Here is a 20432-nt window from a genome sequence, read left to right as displayed (position 1 = left end):
TCTGTTATGCATGTGTTGCTGACAAAGTCAGAAAAGGGACACAGGCATCTTTACTGTTCTTTAAAGATGAACCCACAGACAGTGGGCCCAACCTGTGTAGGCAAATGTGGAATACCCAGGCTACCCAGTACAGTGGTATAAGCTGTGCACTGCATAATTCTAGAGGGTATTATCCATACTGTTGTCATCATAGATTTGTGTATTTATCATAAATACTTTTTGGCATGTGGCAATAAAACATCTTGATAAAAAGATTTTTTTTTTTTTTAATTTGCACACAGGGGTTGTGTGCTTCACCTGTGTGGGCAGATGTGTTTGCAGAAATGACTGACAGGAACAGTGTGCATCAGTGATCCTTCCATCATTTGTGCATATTGGCATGATTTCTCAGAAGAAGGCATGTCAGGAGATAAACAGAGAAAGAGCAATCCAGTAGAAGACCACATCTAGATAGTCTCTTGGTGTTCTGTCTGCTGGGTCTGGGGACCTCTGACCCTCTTGTTCATCTGTCCATTTACTGAGAGCCCACAGGATTCCAAACACCTGTGCTGGGTTCCTGGCACACTGGACCTCAGATTAAGTGCAACACAAATTCTCAAGGAAGCTATTGGCCCTGGGGCAAAGGTAGTCATTAGACATCCTTAAAATGAAACGTGGTCAGGACTGGAGGGGAAGTAGGACAAAACCCAAGGGAGTTCAGGTAAGGAAATCAGCATATTGCCTTGTGCGAGGCACGAAACCAATGCCAAGAAGAGTCATCAACTCAATCCTTTTGATTTCACTAAATGAACTCACCACTATGGGTCCATCTGATACTCAAATAGCATGTTTCCTATTCTTTCCCCAAAAATAAAGCATAGGGAAACAAAAGCTAAGGAACTTGCCCGAGGCAGACAGCCAGCAAGTGGCAGGCTCACGGGTTCTGGGTCTCAGAGAGTTTCAACTTGTCAGCATCCCGCTGCTTCACTACAACCCACAGAAATCCTACAGCTTTAAACTTGGAAGGGATTCAGGAAACATCATCCATTTCTCAAGGAGTATTTCCTTTTCTTCATTTATAAATGCAAATAGCAGCTTTGGTAGGCAAACATGGTGAGGGCCTTATGCAATCAAGCACCGGAAATAAAATCTCCCAGCCCCAAGGTGACCACACTTCTCTGTGGGATGGCTGAATGGGTGGGTCCCAAAACCGAGTCAGCACACCTCAGCATCTACTGAGGTGGTCCCAGTCTCGCAGATTACCCACCAAGAACCATCTGCAAAATAAGAGCAGGTGGGATAGGCCCTACCTTCCACCTGTTCCCTCTAAAACCCTGGTCTGGGAGGCAGATACATACAGGGCAAGCAGCAGCCCCAGCCCAACTCAGCCTCTCAGAATCCTGGCCTGAGAGATGGAAAAACCCTAAATAGATCAGTTCTGGAGCTTGGAGGCACCACTGCAGTGAGAAAGCACTTTTTTTTTTTTAATGAATAGAAGCCTTTTTTATGAATGGAATGACAGAGATGGGCTATATTCATAAAATACAAAAAACTCATTTCACCGTATCTTTCAGGATTGGGGGATTCAATGAGCCTTAAGACTGAACCGCACTTTCCACAAAGGGATGGTGGAACTTGTCTCCTGTTACATAAATATCCACAACTTGATTACTGGACATTTGTACTTATGGACTGCCTTGGTTGAAAATTTCAACTTAGTTTATTACATCTGCCCCCAGGGAAGGAAACATTAGGAGAGTATTCTTTGTGACACCCAGACATAACCTAAAACAGGTAACATTCTGTTCAGGTCTCTTTTTCTCCTGACAAGTGCGAGTTAGGTTCATTAAGACCGCGCCAGGTCAGCAGGGGAAAGCGAACTGAGGATTCTAGCCACTGGAGCCTGCAGCCGGAAGAGAAACAGCGACCCCGAGCGTCAGACTCCTTGAAGGAGGAGAATCTTGGAGGCCTTGTCCCGCAGCCCGGCTCACAGACTGCAAGATCAGCTCTCCCACAGCAGAGCTGGGCTTGGATCCTCTCTCCCAGCCCTCAGCCCAAGGTGCTCCCATATCATTGCCTTAATACACAGGACTGCTAAATTAAACTGGTTTGTTCAAAACAATCTTTAAAGAGAAGAAACATTTGCCTAAAGCTATATGCCTACATTATCACCCTCCCCATCACACATCACGCTTTGTAAATGTAGACAGACTAGAGAGACTCAGCCAGAACATGTGGGCCTCACCTCCACCTGGCAGGCCCCCGGGAATGATTGGGAAGTGCATTATCTTACCCGGGCACCTCTGCAGCTCACTTCCCTCCCCAGGATTCCTGCCCATCAGCCCAYTGGTCACTCTACTCAATGTCCCTGCTCTGTGCAACACTGTACACTGCACCTGGACAACTCTGAGCACCTCACCTGGACAACACTGCACACGGCACCTGGACAACACTGCACACGGCACCTGGGCAACACTACACACGGCACCTGGGCAGCACCACACACGGCACCTGGACAACACTGTGCATGGCACCTGGACAACACCTCACACGCACCTGGGCAGCACCACACACGGCACCTGGAAAACACTGCACACGGCACCTGGGCAGCACCACACACGGCACCTGGACAACACTTCACACGGCATCTGGGCAACATGTACACAGCTCCTAGGCAACACTTCACACTGCCTGCCCAGAGTCCTTCTCCAAACAACATACACTTGTCCTGAGTCTCCTTTGAATAAATGACTTAGTAGTTAAATGTACATACAACATTGTATGGAGATGTTTGTGACCTAAGACTTCAAAGTTCACTCTTTCAAATCCTCTAGGCCAACGTCCCAGTAAACACACAACTCATTGTGCAGTGCTGTTCTCTCCTTGGAAGCTCCCAGAAATGACCCTGCCGACCCTGTTAACTGGGAGAAAGCTACATAAGGACAGAGGTATTTGTGTGTTTGACTCATTGCCATATCACCAGTGTCTAGAACAGTGCCTGGCACCTAGTAGGTACTCAATAAATAATTAAAAAGAATGCATGAATGAAGTGTTTGGCTTATGCCAAGACACATCTCCCTGCATCTTCCATCCAGGCCAAGCTCTGTCCTCTAAAGCAACCCAGAATAAGTCCTGTCCCCAGATCACCTGACTTCTTTCGATGCCTGGAGGAACCAAACAACACCTGGACTTTCACCTCATAGCCTTAGTGCAGTGAAGGAGTCAGGGTCAGTCCCAAGACTCATGGAGAAATCACTGGGAGCATGAATGAGGAAGGGGAAAAGCAAGAAAAGAATTTTTTTTCACCACCCATTGCAGGAAGCAACCACCAAGAGCGGCGTCAGCTCCAAAGGATACCTCGAGCCCCTTCCCACATCTCCTTTGCTCTGGCCTCACAAGCCATCATCGTGGCTCCCTCCATGCTCCCAGTCACAGCACAGCTCTGGGACTGAATTAGGAAGACCCTGGCTCATCAGCTCTTTTCTTAAAAAACATACACACACCTGTCAGAAGTACATCAACACCCTCCCTTGTGCCAGCCCCAAAGGGTCAAATATGAGTAAGAAATAAACATCTGCATTAGGCCATTTCCATGCCACTCACTTCTGGACAACAGCAGCATATGCATGAGGAGCTGGAGAAATGCAAAAGGACCACCCAAAGGAGCTGGTGCTGGACTAGACCCACAAGGTTACCGCATAAGGCATCGGGGCTTCCTGCTCCTTGCAATCATCTCTCACAGTAGGGAGATGCCCATTTAGGAATGAGGAACCAAATGATCAAAGAAATTAAGTAAGTTATTATCATACTGTCTATGTGCAATTTCTGCTAGCTTTTTTGTGCCCAGTCCCATTCCCTCTCTTTCTCTCAGTCTCTCTCCCTGCTTATTTATAAGTACCCATGGCTTCTTTCCACCCTGGGCTATGACTTCACTGTTATGTGATTCTACTCAGTGACTGCATTTAGGGTGCCGGGCCGGTCACCTGATGTGAAGAAACCAGAACCACGGGGTGTGTTGCGCAAGTCTCTACAAACTCCATGCCTCTCCTGGAGCCCTACGCTGCTCCCCGGAACATGAATCAAAGCCCACAGAGTTCAGGGACACGTGACTCAAACCACCAGGGACCCCTCAGAGTCCTGCATGACCTCCTGGGGGACCCCTCCAGCTCCACCTGCTTCCACAGGCCCAGCAAGGCTCTGGAAGCTGCCTCACCACAGGATGGATACTTCAGCAGAAAGAAACCACCCCCCACCCCAGTCCAAAGAGAACGGAGCTCCACCCCCTCCAGCTTGACAAAGCCTGTAACCTCACCATTTACTCCCTTCCTCTGCAAAACCTGCACTGGGAATGTTGTCTTCTTCTCTTTGCATCTTTGGAAATGGAGGACAAGGAGGAAGGTAGGACCTCAGAACCCAGCCACACCAGGATAAGAGAAGGGGACACACATGACCTCGTGCAGAGACAGTTCCTACAATGGCTTTCAGGAGAGTCCCAGTAGAAAAGGTGCTGTTCCCGTACTTCCTCACATTGGCCTGGGCCCATTCCTGCTTTAAATGTTGAATCTCCTTGAATCTTTTCTTCTCTCCAGCATGATATTTTAACCCTTTGGCTGCTGACACACAGTAAATCAAAGGAGAACTAGCAAAAGATGACAGCCAGGAGAAAGAGACTATATGGAAGGGTTATGGGACAAACTGTACCCCCCAAAATTCATACACTGGGTCCCAACCGCCATGTGTCCAGATAGAGTTGTGACCTCACGAGCCAGAACGTGGGGTCCTCAAGAGGCTGATGGGAGGTCACAGAATCCTCCACCCATCAACAGGGTCCTGCCCTGAGGGATAGTTGCTGGAGACAGAAAGCCGGTACGTGTCCATGCTCAGCACTGACTTGTGTCATTTGTCTTGTTCTTCCTCCACCTCTATCCCATCTCTATCCCCCATCTGCACCTTCTTGGCAGGGGAAGGCAGATGCAGGGCACTGGTGCCAGGACTCCTCCCAGGCCCCCTGACTATCACACATATTGATAATTGATCAAGACACTCTCCTGCTGAGAACAGAAAAAAATCAGAACCACCCCCAACCCACAGCCAACTAAAAGCAAAAAAAAAAAAAAAAAAAAAAAAGTCTATTGGACTTGGCATGATAGTTGAAAGCAATGTAGGATTCCTACACTAGGCGGCGACTCTGTGAGGTCAAGTACAGCATTCCGTGCCTCCCCCACCCAAATTTCTCATAATACCTGTCATAGTATCATGTAAACATCAGCAATGGGTATGATGTTGGATTTGGGCTCAGGAGGGACAACAAAAGTGACAGCAGTGCTCAAATAATCACTGAGTCCGAAAAGATTTTCTGGGACGACTTTTCATAATGCTCTAGGGACAGCATCATCCTTCATTCTCAACATTTATCCCTCTAACAGTGACTAACTGAGCACCTGCTATGTGCCAGGACTGGGCTAAAGTTTTGGGTTCGATGGCAGGGAGAGGCTGCCAAAAAAGCAGATCCCAAAGAAACTGCAGAAAAGCACCATGAATAATTCACACACACTCCCTGAAATCCACAGGGACTTATATGACTTTCCAACACTGTCACTCTGACACACTGGGCATTAAGATGCTCTTAGCTTGAAAGTGCCCCCCCACCCCAGTTCCCCTACCTCCCCTGGTGATGGTAATGGCAGGAGTGGGTTACAGTCCAAGGTCGATCTTCTCTTTGAACACATTCCCAATTCTGAAGTAATTCATTTCCATCAATTAACATTAATCAGCAAGGAGTGAGCTTGGTGCTAAGAAACCTCACTAGAGTGCTAAGATGTTGAAAATGCATCATTTACTTTAGAAAAATCATGACTTTGGAGCTTCAGAAGCAACTTCTGTTCCTCATTGGCTCTAGGGAGATGCCACCTGCTGAGGAAAGAAGGAGGTGTCTCACATGGGGACTGTCCTACCTGTCTCACTTCATCACAGAACAGGACAAAGACCAGTGCGTAGAGGACCAGCTCGGGGGAGTGTGGCACGGAGTGAAAATCCATGAGCAGCACATAGGCAAAGAGCAGGAGGAAGGCAATGTAGAAGACCACGTTCCAGGCAAAGACCACAAACGGGGAGGTGAAGAAGGCCACATAGTACCAAAGGATCTTCTTGTGCTTGTCGATGGGCTTCTTCCTGGACCAAGAGGTGAGAACACTGTCATCGCCCTCTAGAGCATCATGTCCAGCAGGAGCTGCAGTCCTCCTCCTGAACATGGATGAATCCAGACCCACGGCCAGGGGCTGGGGAGCCAGAGCTGCCTTCTGAGACCAACCAGGCCAAAACTCAGCCCCTGACTTTCCAGGACCAACAAATCCAAGCTCTGCCTTGGACACTCAAGACATACCTCCACCGCTACCTATTTAAAAATCAAAACCAGGAAAAGCCAGAAAAGACCCCCAGCCCTACTGTGTAGGGATTCTCACGAATGTCATAAATTCCAGGCTTTATAACCCTCTACATAAGAACATGTACACACACACACACACTTACACATACAATCATGTGTCTCAGTTTCATACCTAAAGGATACAAAGCCACAGCCAACCAAGGGGATAATAAACAAACACAGGATAATCTTCCAGTTCTTGGTGTCTCGGGAAATCTCTCCATACCATTGCTTGGAAAGAAAATTCTACAGGGAGACAAAGATAAAGGACATGGGTCATTATTAATGCAATGAAATTCAGGATGGTATGCAACCTCTCTTCCCAGCCCTTGCACCCCCTCAAAATAAATAATCCTCCAAATTAAGGTCTTCTCCTTTGGTGTTAATTACCTGGAGTCTACGGGGCTATGATAAAACCATTCACAAGGCTGTTTGATTTTCAGTCCTTTCCTAACTTGGGTTCTGTGAACTTTAAAATAGAGGTTGTATGAGGCCAAATTCCCTAAAGCCATGAATTTTAACCACCTTTAATTCTTCTTATGTAAGTTTAAACAAGCATCTTTCTGGCTCCTTCCTCCTCGCTGATTGCAAATTCACACACCCGTCCAGTGCTACCTGCAGGAACCCCAGGACTCATTGCTGGAGGCCGACAGGTGAGAGGAACAGGGCAACAGCTGGCATCTCAACATCAGCGGGAGTTGAAATGCAGGAAAACGCTCTTCCCAGACCACCAACCCCGGAGAGATGGAATGGGGCCTCCCACGAAGGTGGGAATTAGAAAACTCAGGTTGCCTCCGAGACCCACACTTCATGGCAACACAAAAGGGTGAGCATAGACCCGTCAAAGAAACACACAGCTCTCAGAAACGGCCCTGTTCGTCGGAAGGGGACTGGCGTGGATGCACTGGCTGGGAGAGCTAGGGCCGCTGTGCCACACCAAACCTTCCTTCTCCCAGAAGCCGCTTCTTCCAGGGAGCCTGCCAGGCTCTGCCTAGGCTACTGAGGCCAGGCGTGTGCTTGGCCCATGAGGGGCAGCCCCAACAAAGGACAAACTGCTCTTGGTGGGTCAACACCAACTTGCTTGCCACACCACGACAAGTTCAATACAGTCCCAGGAAGTCTCCATGGGGTTGAGCCCTGCAGAGCACAGTGGCAACACTTAGCACACCCGTGTCTGCTTCCTTCCCTCACCATTCTCACTGCCCCAGCACCCACATGCACTTCCTAGGCTCACCTTCACAACAAAGAATTTAAATCCTCGCTTTGGGGCCTGCTTCTCGGGGAGCCAAAGACAGACAGGTAATACCCAGCCTTCCTCACTCTTCTCTCCTGCCAAGGTGGAGGATTACATCAAGCGGTATCACTAGCCCCAGTCATAGGAGGCTCTCCCCTAGCTGGGGTTCTACAGCCACCAGTGACACCTGACCCCCAGGAAGCCAGTTCCCTGGTCCTATGTGTCTGGCCATGAGATTTCTCTGAATATTATTGAATTGGCATCTGGCTGAAACCGCTGGGACCAGTAAGCTCAGACAAGATCAAGAGTCAGCCCTCCCCAGACCCCAAGCTCTGTGGCACCAACACAATAGGGCTTGGGGCCAAAGGAGCTGTGAGCAGAGTGTGGCCCTCCTTGGCCTCCAACTCAGCCCTCCGGGCAACCCTGATCCCAGTGCCAGCCTCAGTTCAACACGCTGATTATTGGCTTCATGGTGCAATGGGAAGTCCACAAAACAATCAACATGGAACCAAATCTCAGTTCTGCTCCTTCCTAGCAGTGCAACCTAGAGAATGTTCCAGAACCTCTCTGAACAACTGAGTCCTTATCAGTAAAATGAGATGACTTCTACTTCCACACATGCTATGAAGATAAAAAATGATCACGTACATCATGTGGTGACAGATAAGTGTCAACCCACCCACATCTTCCTACTCCTCCCCACTTCACACCAGACCCCTCCAACCGGGATTATGGGTGGAAAAACTCCCCTCGGCAAGCTGAGAAACCAAGCGCAAACCACCGTTAGTTTAACTCAGTGGAGGAAACCTCTGGGCTGGCTTTACTCCATTTCATGTTGGTTCCTCTAGTGCCATTACTACCCATAATAACTATAACAGAATGCACTGAAGTCGAGGGCTGCATTTGTCACATCCTATCTCCCCGAAACCCCCCAGCAACCCTTCCTTTACAGACAAGGGAACTAAGGCTCAGAGAGCTTGTGTGCCTTGGTCCATCACCACACACATAACTGGAGACACAGTGGACTGAGCCCCAGGTGTGGGATCCAGCAACCTAGCCCCTAAGTATGGTGCCATACTGGGTGCTTGGTGGAAATTCCAAGAATGCTCTTTCTCCTGCACTGTCTCTTAAAGCAAGGGTCTCTACCAAAGACTATGTGCTGCCATCTCCTGGAATGTCCCTCAATTTTCCCTGCTTCCGTTCTTATATCAGAGGTGAAGGTCTGCTTTTAGCACTCTCTTGTTCAATGCCACAAAGAGCATCTGATGCAAAGGGCCCATCTCTGGAGGTGATGTTTGGTGACTGCACGCCGTTTACCTGGACCCCAGGCTGGGCGATGAAGTGCTGGTCCGTGGCCTCCACCGCCAGCTCTAAGCAGTTGCTTCCGCCCCAGGCTTCACAGGAATACACCAGCAGCTGCTCTGCCAGGTCCTCGTCGCTGCTGTAGCACTCTGTGAACAGCTCTGCGGGGACACCGCCACCAGAGGGAGGGAAGCCAAGCCAGAGGCAGAGATGGCAAATACACAGACTGGGCCTGCCCTGCCCCCACGACCCAGCCCTGACTTGGTGAAAAGCCTGGTTTCTAAAAGGCATAGAGAATGCCGTCATGGCATCATCCTCCTCTGAACAAAGGGGGTTTTGGGGACACCACGCCCAACGCAGCTCCTGATAGCTGCAGGTGTCTGTAAGTGCCCACTGAATTGAGCTGCAAGGAACACGGGGAGCTACCCCCCTTTTGTGGGGCTCAGCCCTGGGGAGAGACGCAGACCCACTGCTTCCTTTCCCAGAGCAGCTGATCTCCCTTCATTTACATTCTCTGCCTTGTGGTGAGGGCTTTTTGCCTCATAAGGCACCATGCGAACCAACCAACCGACCAACAAGTGTAAGAAACACCGACCTATTGTTTTAAAGGTGTGCTTACATTTTGAGACCTAATGCTAGAAATTGAAGTATAAATCCTCCCGGGAAATTTTTTAAAAAGTCAAAATACTTGAGATCCATTTTCTGAGTTTAATCAGAAATTAATAAAATATCTTTGAAATGTAATATATTTTAAAAAGTGATTGGACACCCTTTTGGCAACACAGAGAAGCCAAACGCACGAGCCTTTTTTTTTTTTTTCATTACACAAGACCACAAAGTTGTGTGCATTTTGCAGCTTGCCCCATTGCAAACTGAAAACTCCCAAGTGAGAAAGGAAAAACTGAGCAGGCCCAAACTCTCTGCCATCGGGAAGCAACTGTTCTAAGTTTCTCATGCTCCTGCATGGTGTGGACCGTCTGGGCAAACCGCACTGACGAGCTTTTGTTCCAGGATGACTGAACAGCAAATAGAAGACAGACATTCCAGAAGGGTAATGCTTAGCAGTGCCTCTCTCCCATCCCATTCCAGGTAACGAGCAATCACGCCCTGGAAGGGAGCATGGGCGGGTCACCTGCAGCCCCAGGAGAAGCCCCAAGTCTCCTAAACACTGGGGGAGCTGCAGGGCAGGCAACAGAAGCCTTTAGTCATGTCACTCCAGGGGAATGAAGTCATGGGGAACCAACCCAAGATGCTGCTCTGACTGCTGCCTGGACCCTTGGTAATAAACCATCTGTGTCCCTGACCCAGTGGCGTAGGGTCTTCTCTCTATGAAACAGACAGGCTAACTTGATAACTAACAGGTAAATATCTCAAATCTGGGGGCACCTGGGTGGCTCAGTCGTTAAGCATCTACCTTCAGCTCAGGTCATGATCCCGGGGTCCTGGGATCAAGGCCCACATCAGGCTCCTGCTCAGCAGGAAGCCTACTTCTCCCTCCCCCACTCTCCCTGCTTGTGTTCCCTCTCTTGCTGGGTCTCTCCCTGCCAAATAAATAAATAAAATCTTAACAAAAAAGTCTCAGATCTGTCATAGTTTCTCAAAAGCATCCAAAATCACTCCTTCTCTGCCCCCAGACTGTGGTGCTGAGTTTCTTAGACTTAGCCTGTGTGTGGCCCTGGCGGTTGTGGGATGAGACACCCACATTGTCCTGCGTCCATTCTTGGAAACATCAGTAAGTGGCACGGCTGAGGGGTCTTTGGCTTCTGCCACAGCATGCACACCTGTGATCATGTGGTCTGCAACCCCTAAATCATGCCAGAGAGGGGAGCCTGGACGTGCCACTGACCTCTGCCACCTGGCCTATGAGTGCTATAGGTGCATGTGTGCCTCCTACCATGTGGGCGCCTGTGGTGGCCCATTCCTGGAGACTCACCAACTGCACGGGTCTCATACTCATTGGCCAGCTCCTCAGACTCCCCTGCGGCATTGATGTCATTCTTCACCTTGGCCAGAGTCTTCAGAAGCTTGCTGGCTCCCAGGGCTGCCAGAGTGCAGCCCCTGGTCTTTTAGATGGGTGGATAACGTTAGTTAATTCATAATTCCTTAAAGTGGTCAAGTCAACATTAATGTCAGGCAAGGACAAACTCTTGGCAAAAGCAAGAAGTGGTGAAATCTGAACCATTCATAATGATTCAGAATAAACTTTGCAATGTACACAAGACAGTCTTGGCCCTGAAGATACAGTCTTGAATGTGGAATTAGCATATAAAAAGAAAATATCAAGATAAATGTTATGAGTTGTTGATAGCGTGAGACCTGACTGCCTAGCACCAAACTGTGGCAGCTCAAAGAGGGGAAGAATGGTGGAGGACACGGGAGAGCTGATGATGTAGTTAGTAAGACTGTGCTCATGAACTCTATTCTCCAAATTCAACTTTATGTTCTAATAATGGAGAAGGTAGCTTCTACCCAACTGAACATAAACCATTATGTGCTAAATCACAAGGAAAAAAATCTCAATACATTCCCCAAAGCAGAATTTATACAAATCCTACTTCCTACCTCTAATGCAATAGAGCTAGAAATTAATTTTTTAATTAAACTTAAAAACTGTCTCCACTTGGAAAACACATACACACACCTAAGAAGCAAGTGCCTACTGGGTTGCTCACCAAGCATAGCTACCTTTCAGGGACCTCCCCTCTCAATCACGCCTCCATCGACATGGAAACAGAGGCACAACCATATTCACTTGATGATTCACTTGATGATGTCTTGGATTAGGCATGTGAGTTTTGAGGTCAGAACAGCCACAACGAAGTGAGCATTTGGGGTAAATTTGGCACAGGCCTAGACAATTACCTGCTCCCAAATGACCTTGGAGAGTTCCTTCTTGTTCTGAAGAATGGCCCAGATGAAAAGTGCTTGCAATGGGTGCCGAGTGATAGGAGACACGTCCTGCAAGGAGTTAGAGTGCATGGTCAGCATGCAAATAGAATATCCCCTTAGTAGATGCAATAGCATAGGAATGAAAGCAGGTGTCAGGATGTCCCAAGGGAGCATGCCAAGCTTAGTATAGGAACCCAGTTCAACAGCACAGTGATGTGATTTTCATCACTGCAACTTACCGGGTAGGATAATTTGACAAAAATCTCTTACCTGTCATAAAAGACAACATGTGACTAGGCAGAAAGTCACAAAGGGTAGAAACATGTGCCAACAGCAATTTAAAAACTAAACATTTTCTGGAAGGTTGAAGAATTCCTCTCATCACATAAATCTGTTTCTCATCTTAAAAAGTCACTCCAGGGTGCCCCGGTGGCTCAGTGGGTTAAAGCCTCTGCCTTCGGCTCAGGTCATGATCCCAGTGTCCTGGAATGGAGCCCCACATTGGGCTCTCTGCTCAGTGGGGAGCCTGCTTCCTCCTCCTCTCTCTCTCTGCCAGCCCCTCTGCCTATTTGTGATCTCTGTTAAATAAATAAATAAAATCTTAAAAAAAAAAAAGTCGCTCCAACTAAATTCTAACTTTCCTACAGCTTAAGTTCAATAATGACAATGTAAAACTTTGCTTCTTTCTTTGGAGCATTGTTCAAACTTTTGATTCCTCATACATGCAACGGCTGCTATTCAGAATTCCCTATCTTCTGATGAAAACTTTTCAGATTGAAAAGAACATCTCTATTCCTTTTAAACTCCCTACAGGTTTTACCAGGATCCAAAATGCTTCAGGAAGAATTATGGATACTGCAAAGGGTCTTAACACAAATAACATCAAACAGAAGCTTTTCTAAAGAGTTCCAATTCCTTCAAACAACTAACGCATTTAAATTTTTTTAATGCACCCACATACATGCATTAAAATCCTAAAATTACAGGAGATAATGACCTCATTTGAGTTTTCACAGAAGCAACAAGAATTTGAGATATGTAGTTGATTTGAGGGGTGATCCCAAGAAAACCCATAGGATAGTGAGAGAAGAAGATGGGAAAAGAAGGAACCAGTGGAAAGGGTGTGTTATCAACAAGTCATCACTGTCAGTAACTAGAGATTACTACCACTAGGGAATCCTGGGAGCCAGTGTAGATCACATGCCTCAGAATTAGCTCCTCTAAGTGGGGAGGGAGCTGGGGTATTTATACACCAACTGCTGGTATTGACAGGACTCCGACCAGAACAAACCTTCAGCAAAGAGCTGCAGGTGCAGGCATTTGGAAACTTGGCCTGCCGGTGGTTGAAACACAAAGACCTGAGACAATTCAGGTTGTACCTCCACAACAGGCTCCCAGATAGAAACCTGGATTATCCCTTTCAAAATATTCACTACCCCTTTTATCTACAAAGGAAAACTTGGCCGACCTTTACATGGGCAATTGATCACATCCAACACCAAAAGACTGAGACATGAACAGGGAGCCATTCATTTGTTCCTCTTCCTTGTCAGATGCCTTCAGAAAGTGTGTGTGCCACACCAAGATTTGCAATTAAGAAAAACCGCAACAATAATTTGAAGTATAGCACAAAGCTTAGAGCAAGATATCTGACTACACACCAGGTAGACTCATTATCTTAAGTAAAGGCAGTAGCAAAAATTAACAATGCCTACATGCTACCTACTTTATGGCAATAAGGGAAGAAGTGGGAAAGATGGAGGTCAAGATACTTTTTGTGGGAAGACTCAAAAGCAGACAACCCGCCCTGGTACATACGTGAAATTCTACATCTATGTCATCCCTGCTACTTCTGTCTTCCTTCCGGAAGCCTCTCCGAAAGTTAGCCACCAGTTTCCAGACAAATGTGAGGAGGGCATCATTATATGAATTCTTGGCAATCTGCAGGTTCCGGTAGACGAGGGTGCTGAAGTGGTTGGAGAAGAGTTCAGTGAGGACGTCGTTGGTGAGAAACTTCCGCAGGTTCAATCCGTTCTCCAGAAAGAGGCGGACAAACTTGGGTCTGTCCTTTATAAGAGCCGTGAACATGACTTCTTGAAGGTCTGCAGACTGTGGAGAAAGCAGAGAGGAGACTCAGACCCCATGGCCAGCCAAGGAAACAGAAAGTGTTTTCTTTCTCAATCACATCACATTTCCAGCCACAGAGTAAGAGTAACTTCAACTTCTCTCTTAATCCTGTTTGGGGAATAAATTTTATCTTTACAGCTCTGACACAATGTTGGATCATAGTTCACAGGGAAGTGGCAAGGCAGAGTCTTTGAAGTCAGCCAGATGTGGGCTTGGAGGTGACCTGGCCTCCTGCTACTGTAGAGGAGAGATAATTACTCGGGGAGAATGTTGGTCAGTAATTCATCCCAGCGCCTGGCATGCAAGAAGCACCCGGGACAGGCGGCTCACACCATCTCTCTGAAGTCTACAGTAGACACTGACTGTGAACTGATGGCCAGCCTGTTCACTCTGCACCTTGGGAGCTGTTCCTTCCAGTCACATACCACCCTGCCAAGGGCTGTCATGTTACATCGCAGTCAGTCACTGGGACCCTTGACAGTTACACTTGGGTATTATTTATCTTTACCTCCCCTTTCCGGGCTCCCTGATAAACCTATCCCATAGGAGCTTATTGAGACTCTTATTAAAGATGATTAGTGTTTACCTCAGACACAAATGAGTGGGCAACAGGCCACACTAGCTTTCACGTCTTCCAAAATATACCTCAGAGTTGGGTTCAGTCGCCAACATTACCACTTAGAAGGTTCATAAAAATCCCCACATCGCCAGCATTGATTTAGGAGGGAAAACCAGAAACCCTGACAACACAGACAACCATCATCTAGAACCAAAGCGCAGCTGCTTCTGGGAGCTGGAGTCTCTAGTCCCCAGAATCCCTGTTACTCCACACACACACACACACACACACACACACACACACACACACACACTCCTCATTACTGTCCACACAGCCCACTCCACTCCCGATGCTTGCCTGACCCCCACTTTCGGTGAATATCCTCTGCTAAGGACAGCACTGTTTCTGCCTCACGATAAACTCCTGGGGATCACACGTTGCCTAGACAGGAATTGTCAAGTGTCTCATAAGTCCCTACACTGTCGTCCAGGTGGGGTAGGAAAGGAAAGGGGTGGCTGCCCCACGGTGGCAGAAGGGAGCTGTACCTTCTCCCCAGTCCTCAAGGCAAGTGTCCCATTCCCCAGCATTTCCCATATCCTTCTAGATCATTTGCCTTTCCCTTGGTCACACACTGGACAGGGCAGTGGGCCCCAAACTTCAATCAGAGTCACCTGGAGGGCTTATTAAAACACAGGTTGCCAGAGACTTCTTAGAATTTCTGCTGTAGCAAGTTGACATGAGGTCTGACCATTTGTGTTGCTCCCAAGTTCCCAGGTGATTCCCGTGCCACCACCGGTCTGGGTGGTGGGAACCGCTGGCATATGCGGAAAGAGAAAAGCTTTGCAGTCAGACACATCTTGGTTTCCGGATCCTGGTTCTACCATTACCTATATGCGTGACCTAGAAGAAGACTGTCTCCGAGCCTCAGTTTGCTCCCAAATAACACAGGCGCTTGCCGGGGTGAAAGAGCTAACACAGGTCAAGGTCTTTGCAGAGATTTGAGGTCAGAGAAGGCCTTCCAAAAAATATCAGTAGCTCTTGATCCGCTGGTACCCAGGGAGGCCTGGATTATTAACCAGCAGAATGGGTTGGTATGGGAGAGGCAAGTAAGCTAACACCACGAACCTGCTTCGTGCACTGTAAAAGCTTACACAAATATCGCCATGGTTTCAAAGGCTTTTACCTGTTTTTCAACAAATACTTACAGAGTGTTTCATATGTGCCAATGTCCTAAGCGCTTCAGAAACATGATCTGATAATCATTCTAACAGCCCAATCAGGAAGGTAATGCCCTGATTCTACGACCATCACCTCCGTTCTCAGACGAGCGGTGGTGTGCGGGTACATGTTTAACAACCGCATCTCTGGGAGAAGATCATAAGCCCTGATTTGTGATACCTGCCAATTCCTGTGGTGCAAATGCTCCCACTGTGTCCCATTTTCAGCCACCAGTGTGACCTCACTGAATACAGAATTGGGAACAGACCTGGGGAAGCACCCACTTCATTGGCTGGTATTTCCAGCATGAAAATACAACAGATATAAATAACTTCCAGAACATGCGTAATGGCAAATGTTGTAAAATAATTAGAAAGTGATGCGTTTTGACTATTTCTTGCCTTTGTTTTTAAGTTTAAAAATTTAATTCTAAGTTTATATAATTTAATTTTTTAGAATGACTGTATTTGACAACTGACTCATAAAATCTCTGAATCCTTAGCAGTCAGCTCGTGCACGCCAGTAAAAGCTGACTCCAACACACTGCCTATGGGGAAATTGGGGTACAGAGAGGAAAAGTGACTTGCAGAGGCTAAGTCATGCAGAGGGGCTGGGTCTGCAGTCTGTTCTCTTAGCCATTATGCCCTTTACACTGAACTATCTTCAGTAGAGTTAATACAATTAGATGTACCATTCAATATATGTTTAAGTTTATGTTTATTTGCAATACCTGACCTTACTTAAATAGAAGATCTCACATACAGGGATTAATTTACAAATCAATTAACTCGATCTACTTATAATTCTACCCTCTCTCTACTTACTAAAGCCTAGTGGCATGCAATAGGGTTCATTCTACCACAAAGACCAAACACAACATAATGTTTGCTAAGGGAATGAATAATTTAAAAATCCATACACCATTACTTTATTTGCATTACATTATTAAAATTGGTAATGTAGTCATATAAACCAAGTCTTCATCTGATTCTGCAACAATGGGTCTAAAAGTGTTTTTCTGAGCCTCATATTCAGAATGAACGTCATGAGATACACGAACTTTCCAACCTTCACGTATACATATAAAATTAAATAGATTTTCATTGCCCACTGATGACTTAGACTGATCTAAAAGAGTAGAAGACAAAGCACCACACAGCCTCACAGATCCCAGGGTGACAGGTTGTAATTCTTACTACTGAACAGAGCTCCTAAGGCTGATTTTACTTGAGCTGTACACAAGAAGACACTGCTAAAAAATGCTGTGCTATATACCTCTGATCAAATTAAAAGTAAAAAGAATCAGTCTACTGGAAAAAAACACATAACTTTATCAGAAAATACAATTTCCATATTGGAGGTGATTTTCTGGCCAAGAGTCTAGAGTCTCTAGCTCTAAGACATTCACTGTGTGTCTTCACTGAAGTTCTACTTTTCCCTTACGAATCTCACTGCTGACAACCCTTTTATCACAGGTTGGCTGGGGAGATGGGGCAGGGAGCAAAATGAGCACTGCTGTCTTGTCTAGAAGTAGTCGAATTACTTCTGATAAACCCCTTCCAGCCATCCTGTCCATATTGTCCCCATAAGTTGTCTCCATCCACTCCAAGGAGGGGGTCTGTACCTCTGCACCCAGATGGAGAAGCACCTCTCATGTTGGGACCATGGGCTGTGAACGCTGGATGGCGTTAGTGGACTGACATTCTCTTCCATGAGTTCTTTTGTTATTATCCCTTGACTACAAACCTACTAAGTCCATGCGAATGTCCTATATATACTACGGATGAGGAAAGTGACGGTTGGCACCAGAGGGGACAGTCCTCTGCAAGATCTGGTATTGAAGACCTAGGAAGAAGTGAGTCAGACCTGACACAGGTCTAAACCAGGAGAGCTTTTTTTACCTCCCATCGGCGGTCATTGGTGAAGATCTCGTCACTGGCAAGGTCCAGTTGGTTCCACTCCAGCAGAAGCTTCAGCTGCCCATTCCAGTTATCCTTATCTTGTTCATTGGTGCTAAAGGCTGTAGGAGGACAGGGAAAAAAAGCAGCTCAGCAGAAAAAAGAGTCAGAACCATCCCATGGCCACTTGTAAGGCAGATTCTAAGCACATTCCCTTCGAATCAGACATTCAGAACTGTCATTTTACTCATTCTTCTACATATTCTTTATTTTACTCACTCTTGTCCATATTCTGCATGTCCTAAAGCATATAATGAAGATCAACTCAAACCATAATAATATCTTTCCATTTCATACCCTAATGGTGCAATTGTGCTATGTTGATATTTTCCATAGATTCAAATTCCATGAATGTTGCATTTTTAGGACCATATCAGACTTATATAACTCTATCTGAGTCTATGAAATAATGAGCCATATTATAAAAATGTTCTAATGTCTTTTCCAGAGCAAATATATTCTGTATCTATGTATCTCTACAAATACAATCCCTTTTTAATAAATACACTTACAACCAGATTTCTGGCAAATGCAATAAGAATAATTCTAATAAATAGTTAATGCTTAAATCACATTTCCTAGTTCCTTTACCCTAGTCTGCATACCTTACGTATACTAATCAGGTGGCTTGACTCTACATGGTCTTTGCCAAGGATCAATTTACTTCGGGTAACCTCCACCTTGATGGATTTCTAACACAGCAAAGATCACAGATGAGAATTTCAAAACAGGTTCATTCATAAGCTTCAGGAAACGTAAATTCCTGAAACTGAATGCAAAATTATTTGTGTGAAGGTGTGTGCATGGATGCACATATACGTGAAACCCTAGGACAAAGGCCTAACATAGCTTTTTTCACCTCCTGAGACTCAGATGAAATTTTAAAAAACTGTTACAGACAGCACTTTGGAGAGTGCTGGGATTATATTTGGCCAGTATTTTAATGACATAAAAATTCTTGTTCTATTAAATACATTCAACCAAGGAGGTTAACTCAGCAGGCCACTAGTAGTTATTCTGGCTTCCAATCTGTGATAACCAAAATTAAGTATAAGATTATATTTCAATAAAGCTGTTCAAAAAATAAATGCAGGCCATTAGAAGCCACAGAAAGCAACACAAAGCTAAAACTGCCAGAGGAGCTATTTTTACTCACCTTTATACAAAGCATAGGAAATAGCATTGCTCACAATTTCATCCCCAGCTTCTTCCATTTTAATAACTGTTAATAGGTGAGAACTTTCAAGAATTTCTTTGAGCTGGCAAGATTTAAAGAGCACAGTTAGGCGATTGATTTCAGGCATAAGGAGCAAAAACATCTCTCTTTTGGTGAAGAACCTTTTATTCCATTCTTTTTTGAAGACTGCCTATAGGAGTGATCCAAACCCCCCCCTCACCTACGGTGCTGTGCCCATAGCGCCTAAGCTCTGAATTGGAATAATAAGTCCTTAGCCACAATGAGAACAAAGTACTGGTTGAACAAGTGCAACACGTAAGAAAAAGTTCCCATTGAAGAGCTGAGACTCAGGGACTAGGGTGAGTGTAAGTGCATATGTGTGTGCATGTGTGAGTGAGTGTGTGGGTGTGTGCATATGTATGTGAGTTGTGCATGTATGAGTATGTGCATGCATATGTGTGTTTGCATTGTGAGTATGCGTGTGTGAGTGAGTGTGAGTGTGCATATGAATGGGAGAGTGCGCATGTGTGAGGATGCATGTGTGTGTGCATGAGTGAGTGTGCTTATGTATGTGTGTGCATGTGTGAGTGTGCACGAGTGAGAGTGCATGAGTGTGTGTGTGTGTGTGTGTGTGCACACGCACACACGTGTCACCAAGCCAGGCACATGGTAGGCACTCAATTTTTGAATGAGTGAATAAAGGAGAAAAGAACAACAGAAAGCCACAGAAACCATCCAAGTGTGGTCAGAAGGGCTTAACTCGTGGGAAGGAGAATTCCAGTGCAAACAATAGCCAAGAGGTCTTGGTGACTAGACAAAGAAATAAGGAACTTGTTGTTATCCTTTGTGATATTTCTGTAATATTTCATTTTTTAAAAGCTTATCCCAAGGCTTCAGATGTCATTGAGCTTGGCCAGAGCTTACTGAGACAGAGCTCCTCTAGAGGAGGAAGCCAGCCTGGTTTTGGTTAACTGGGCTCCAGGTCGGGGATAGGGGCCCAGCAACATTTGAAAACAAGGATCTGGAACTACAGAGAGTCTTGCCTGGGCAGGGGGACAGAGGTCTTGGGCCAGGGTGGGAGGGTGGAAACCTGGCAGCCATGCAGCAGATAAGACCTTGGATTTGAATGTTAGGAGGGACCGTTCGGTCTGCATTCTCCTGGGAAGGCAGTGCTGGAGACTTTCGTTCGTGGATGCAGCGTCCAGGAGTGACCAGGAAATAAAGGAAGACCACAGGATGCCCACTGAGGGCAGCAGGAGGGGGAGTGTGAAGGGAAGGATCCTCTCTCCATGTGGGCAGCCCTAGCTCAAGCAGAAGGAAAGGGGTCCAACTAGAAATGACAGGCAGTGGGTGATGGGGCTCCTGGTGGCTTAGTCAGTTAAGCATTCTGTGTTTGGCTCAAGCTGTCACCCTGGGGTCCTGGGCTCCAGCCTAGCATCAAGCGGCATCCAGCTCTGCATCCAACCCCACATCAGGCTCCCTGCTCGGCAGGGAGTCTGAGTGTCTCTCTGCTCCTCCCCTGCACTTGTGCCCATGCTCTCTCTCTCACTCTCTCAAATAAATAA

The 20432-nt window shown here is 46.5% G+C and overlaps 1 protein-coding gene across 1 annotated transcript in view; it reads right to left on the bottom strand.

Moving 5' to 3' along the window:
• The window catches only part of TRPM8 (transient receptor potential cation channel subfamily M member 8), a 75077-nt gene that overhangs the window by 26574 nt on the left and 28071 nt on the right, over positions 1 to 20432 (bottom strand). Inside the window, exons 9-16 of the mRNA XM_032857975.1 lie at positions 18847 to 18949; positions 17634 to 17752; positions 13647 to 13937; positions 11802 to 11897; positions 10873 to 11002; positions 8955 to 9100; positions 6537 to 6649; positions 5934 to 6150 (exon numbers count right to left, since the gene is read on the bottom strand). Of these exons, the coding sequence (XP_032713866.1) occupies positions 5934 to 6150; positions 6537 to 6649; positions 8955 to 9100; positions 10873 to 11002; positions 11802 to 11897; positions 13647 to 13937; positions 17634 to 17752; positions 18847 to 18949 (1215 nt within the window). The remainder of the gene's footprint in view (positions 1 to 5933; positions 6151 to 6536; positions 6650 to 8954; positions 9101 to 10872; positions 11003 to 11801; positions 11898 to 13646; positions 13938 to 17633; positions 17753 to 18846; positions 18950 to 20432) is intronic.

This window comes from Lontra canadensis, unplaced genomic scaffold, assembly GCF_010015895.1.
Source record: "Lontra canadensis isolate GAN:19392208 unplaced genomic scaffold, GSC_riverotter_1.0 scaffold13, whole genome shotgun sequence".
In the NCBI taxonomy this organism is placed as follows: domain Eukaryota; kingdom Metazoa; phylum Chordata; class Mammalia; order Carnivora; family Mustelidae; genus Lontra; species Lontra canadensis.
The sequence above is the reverse complement of the archived record's forward strand: the minus strand, read 5'-3'. Positions and strand labels throughout refer to the sequence as shown.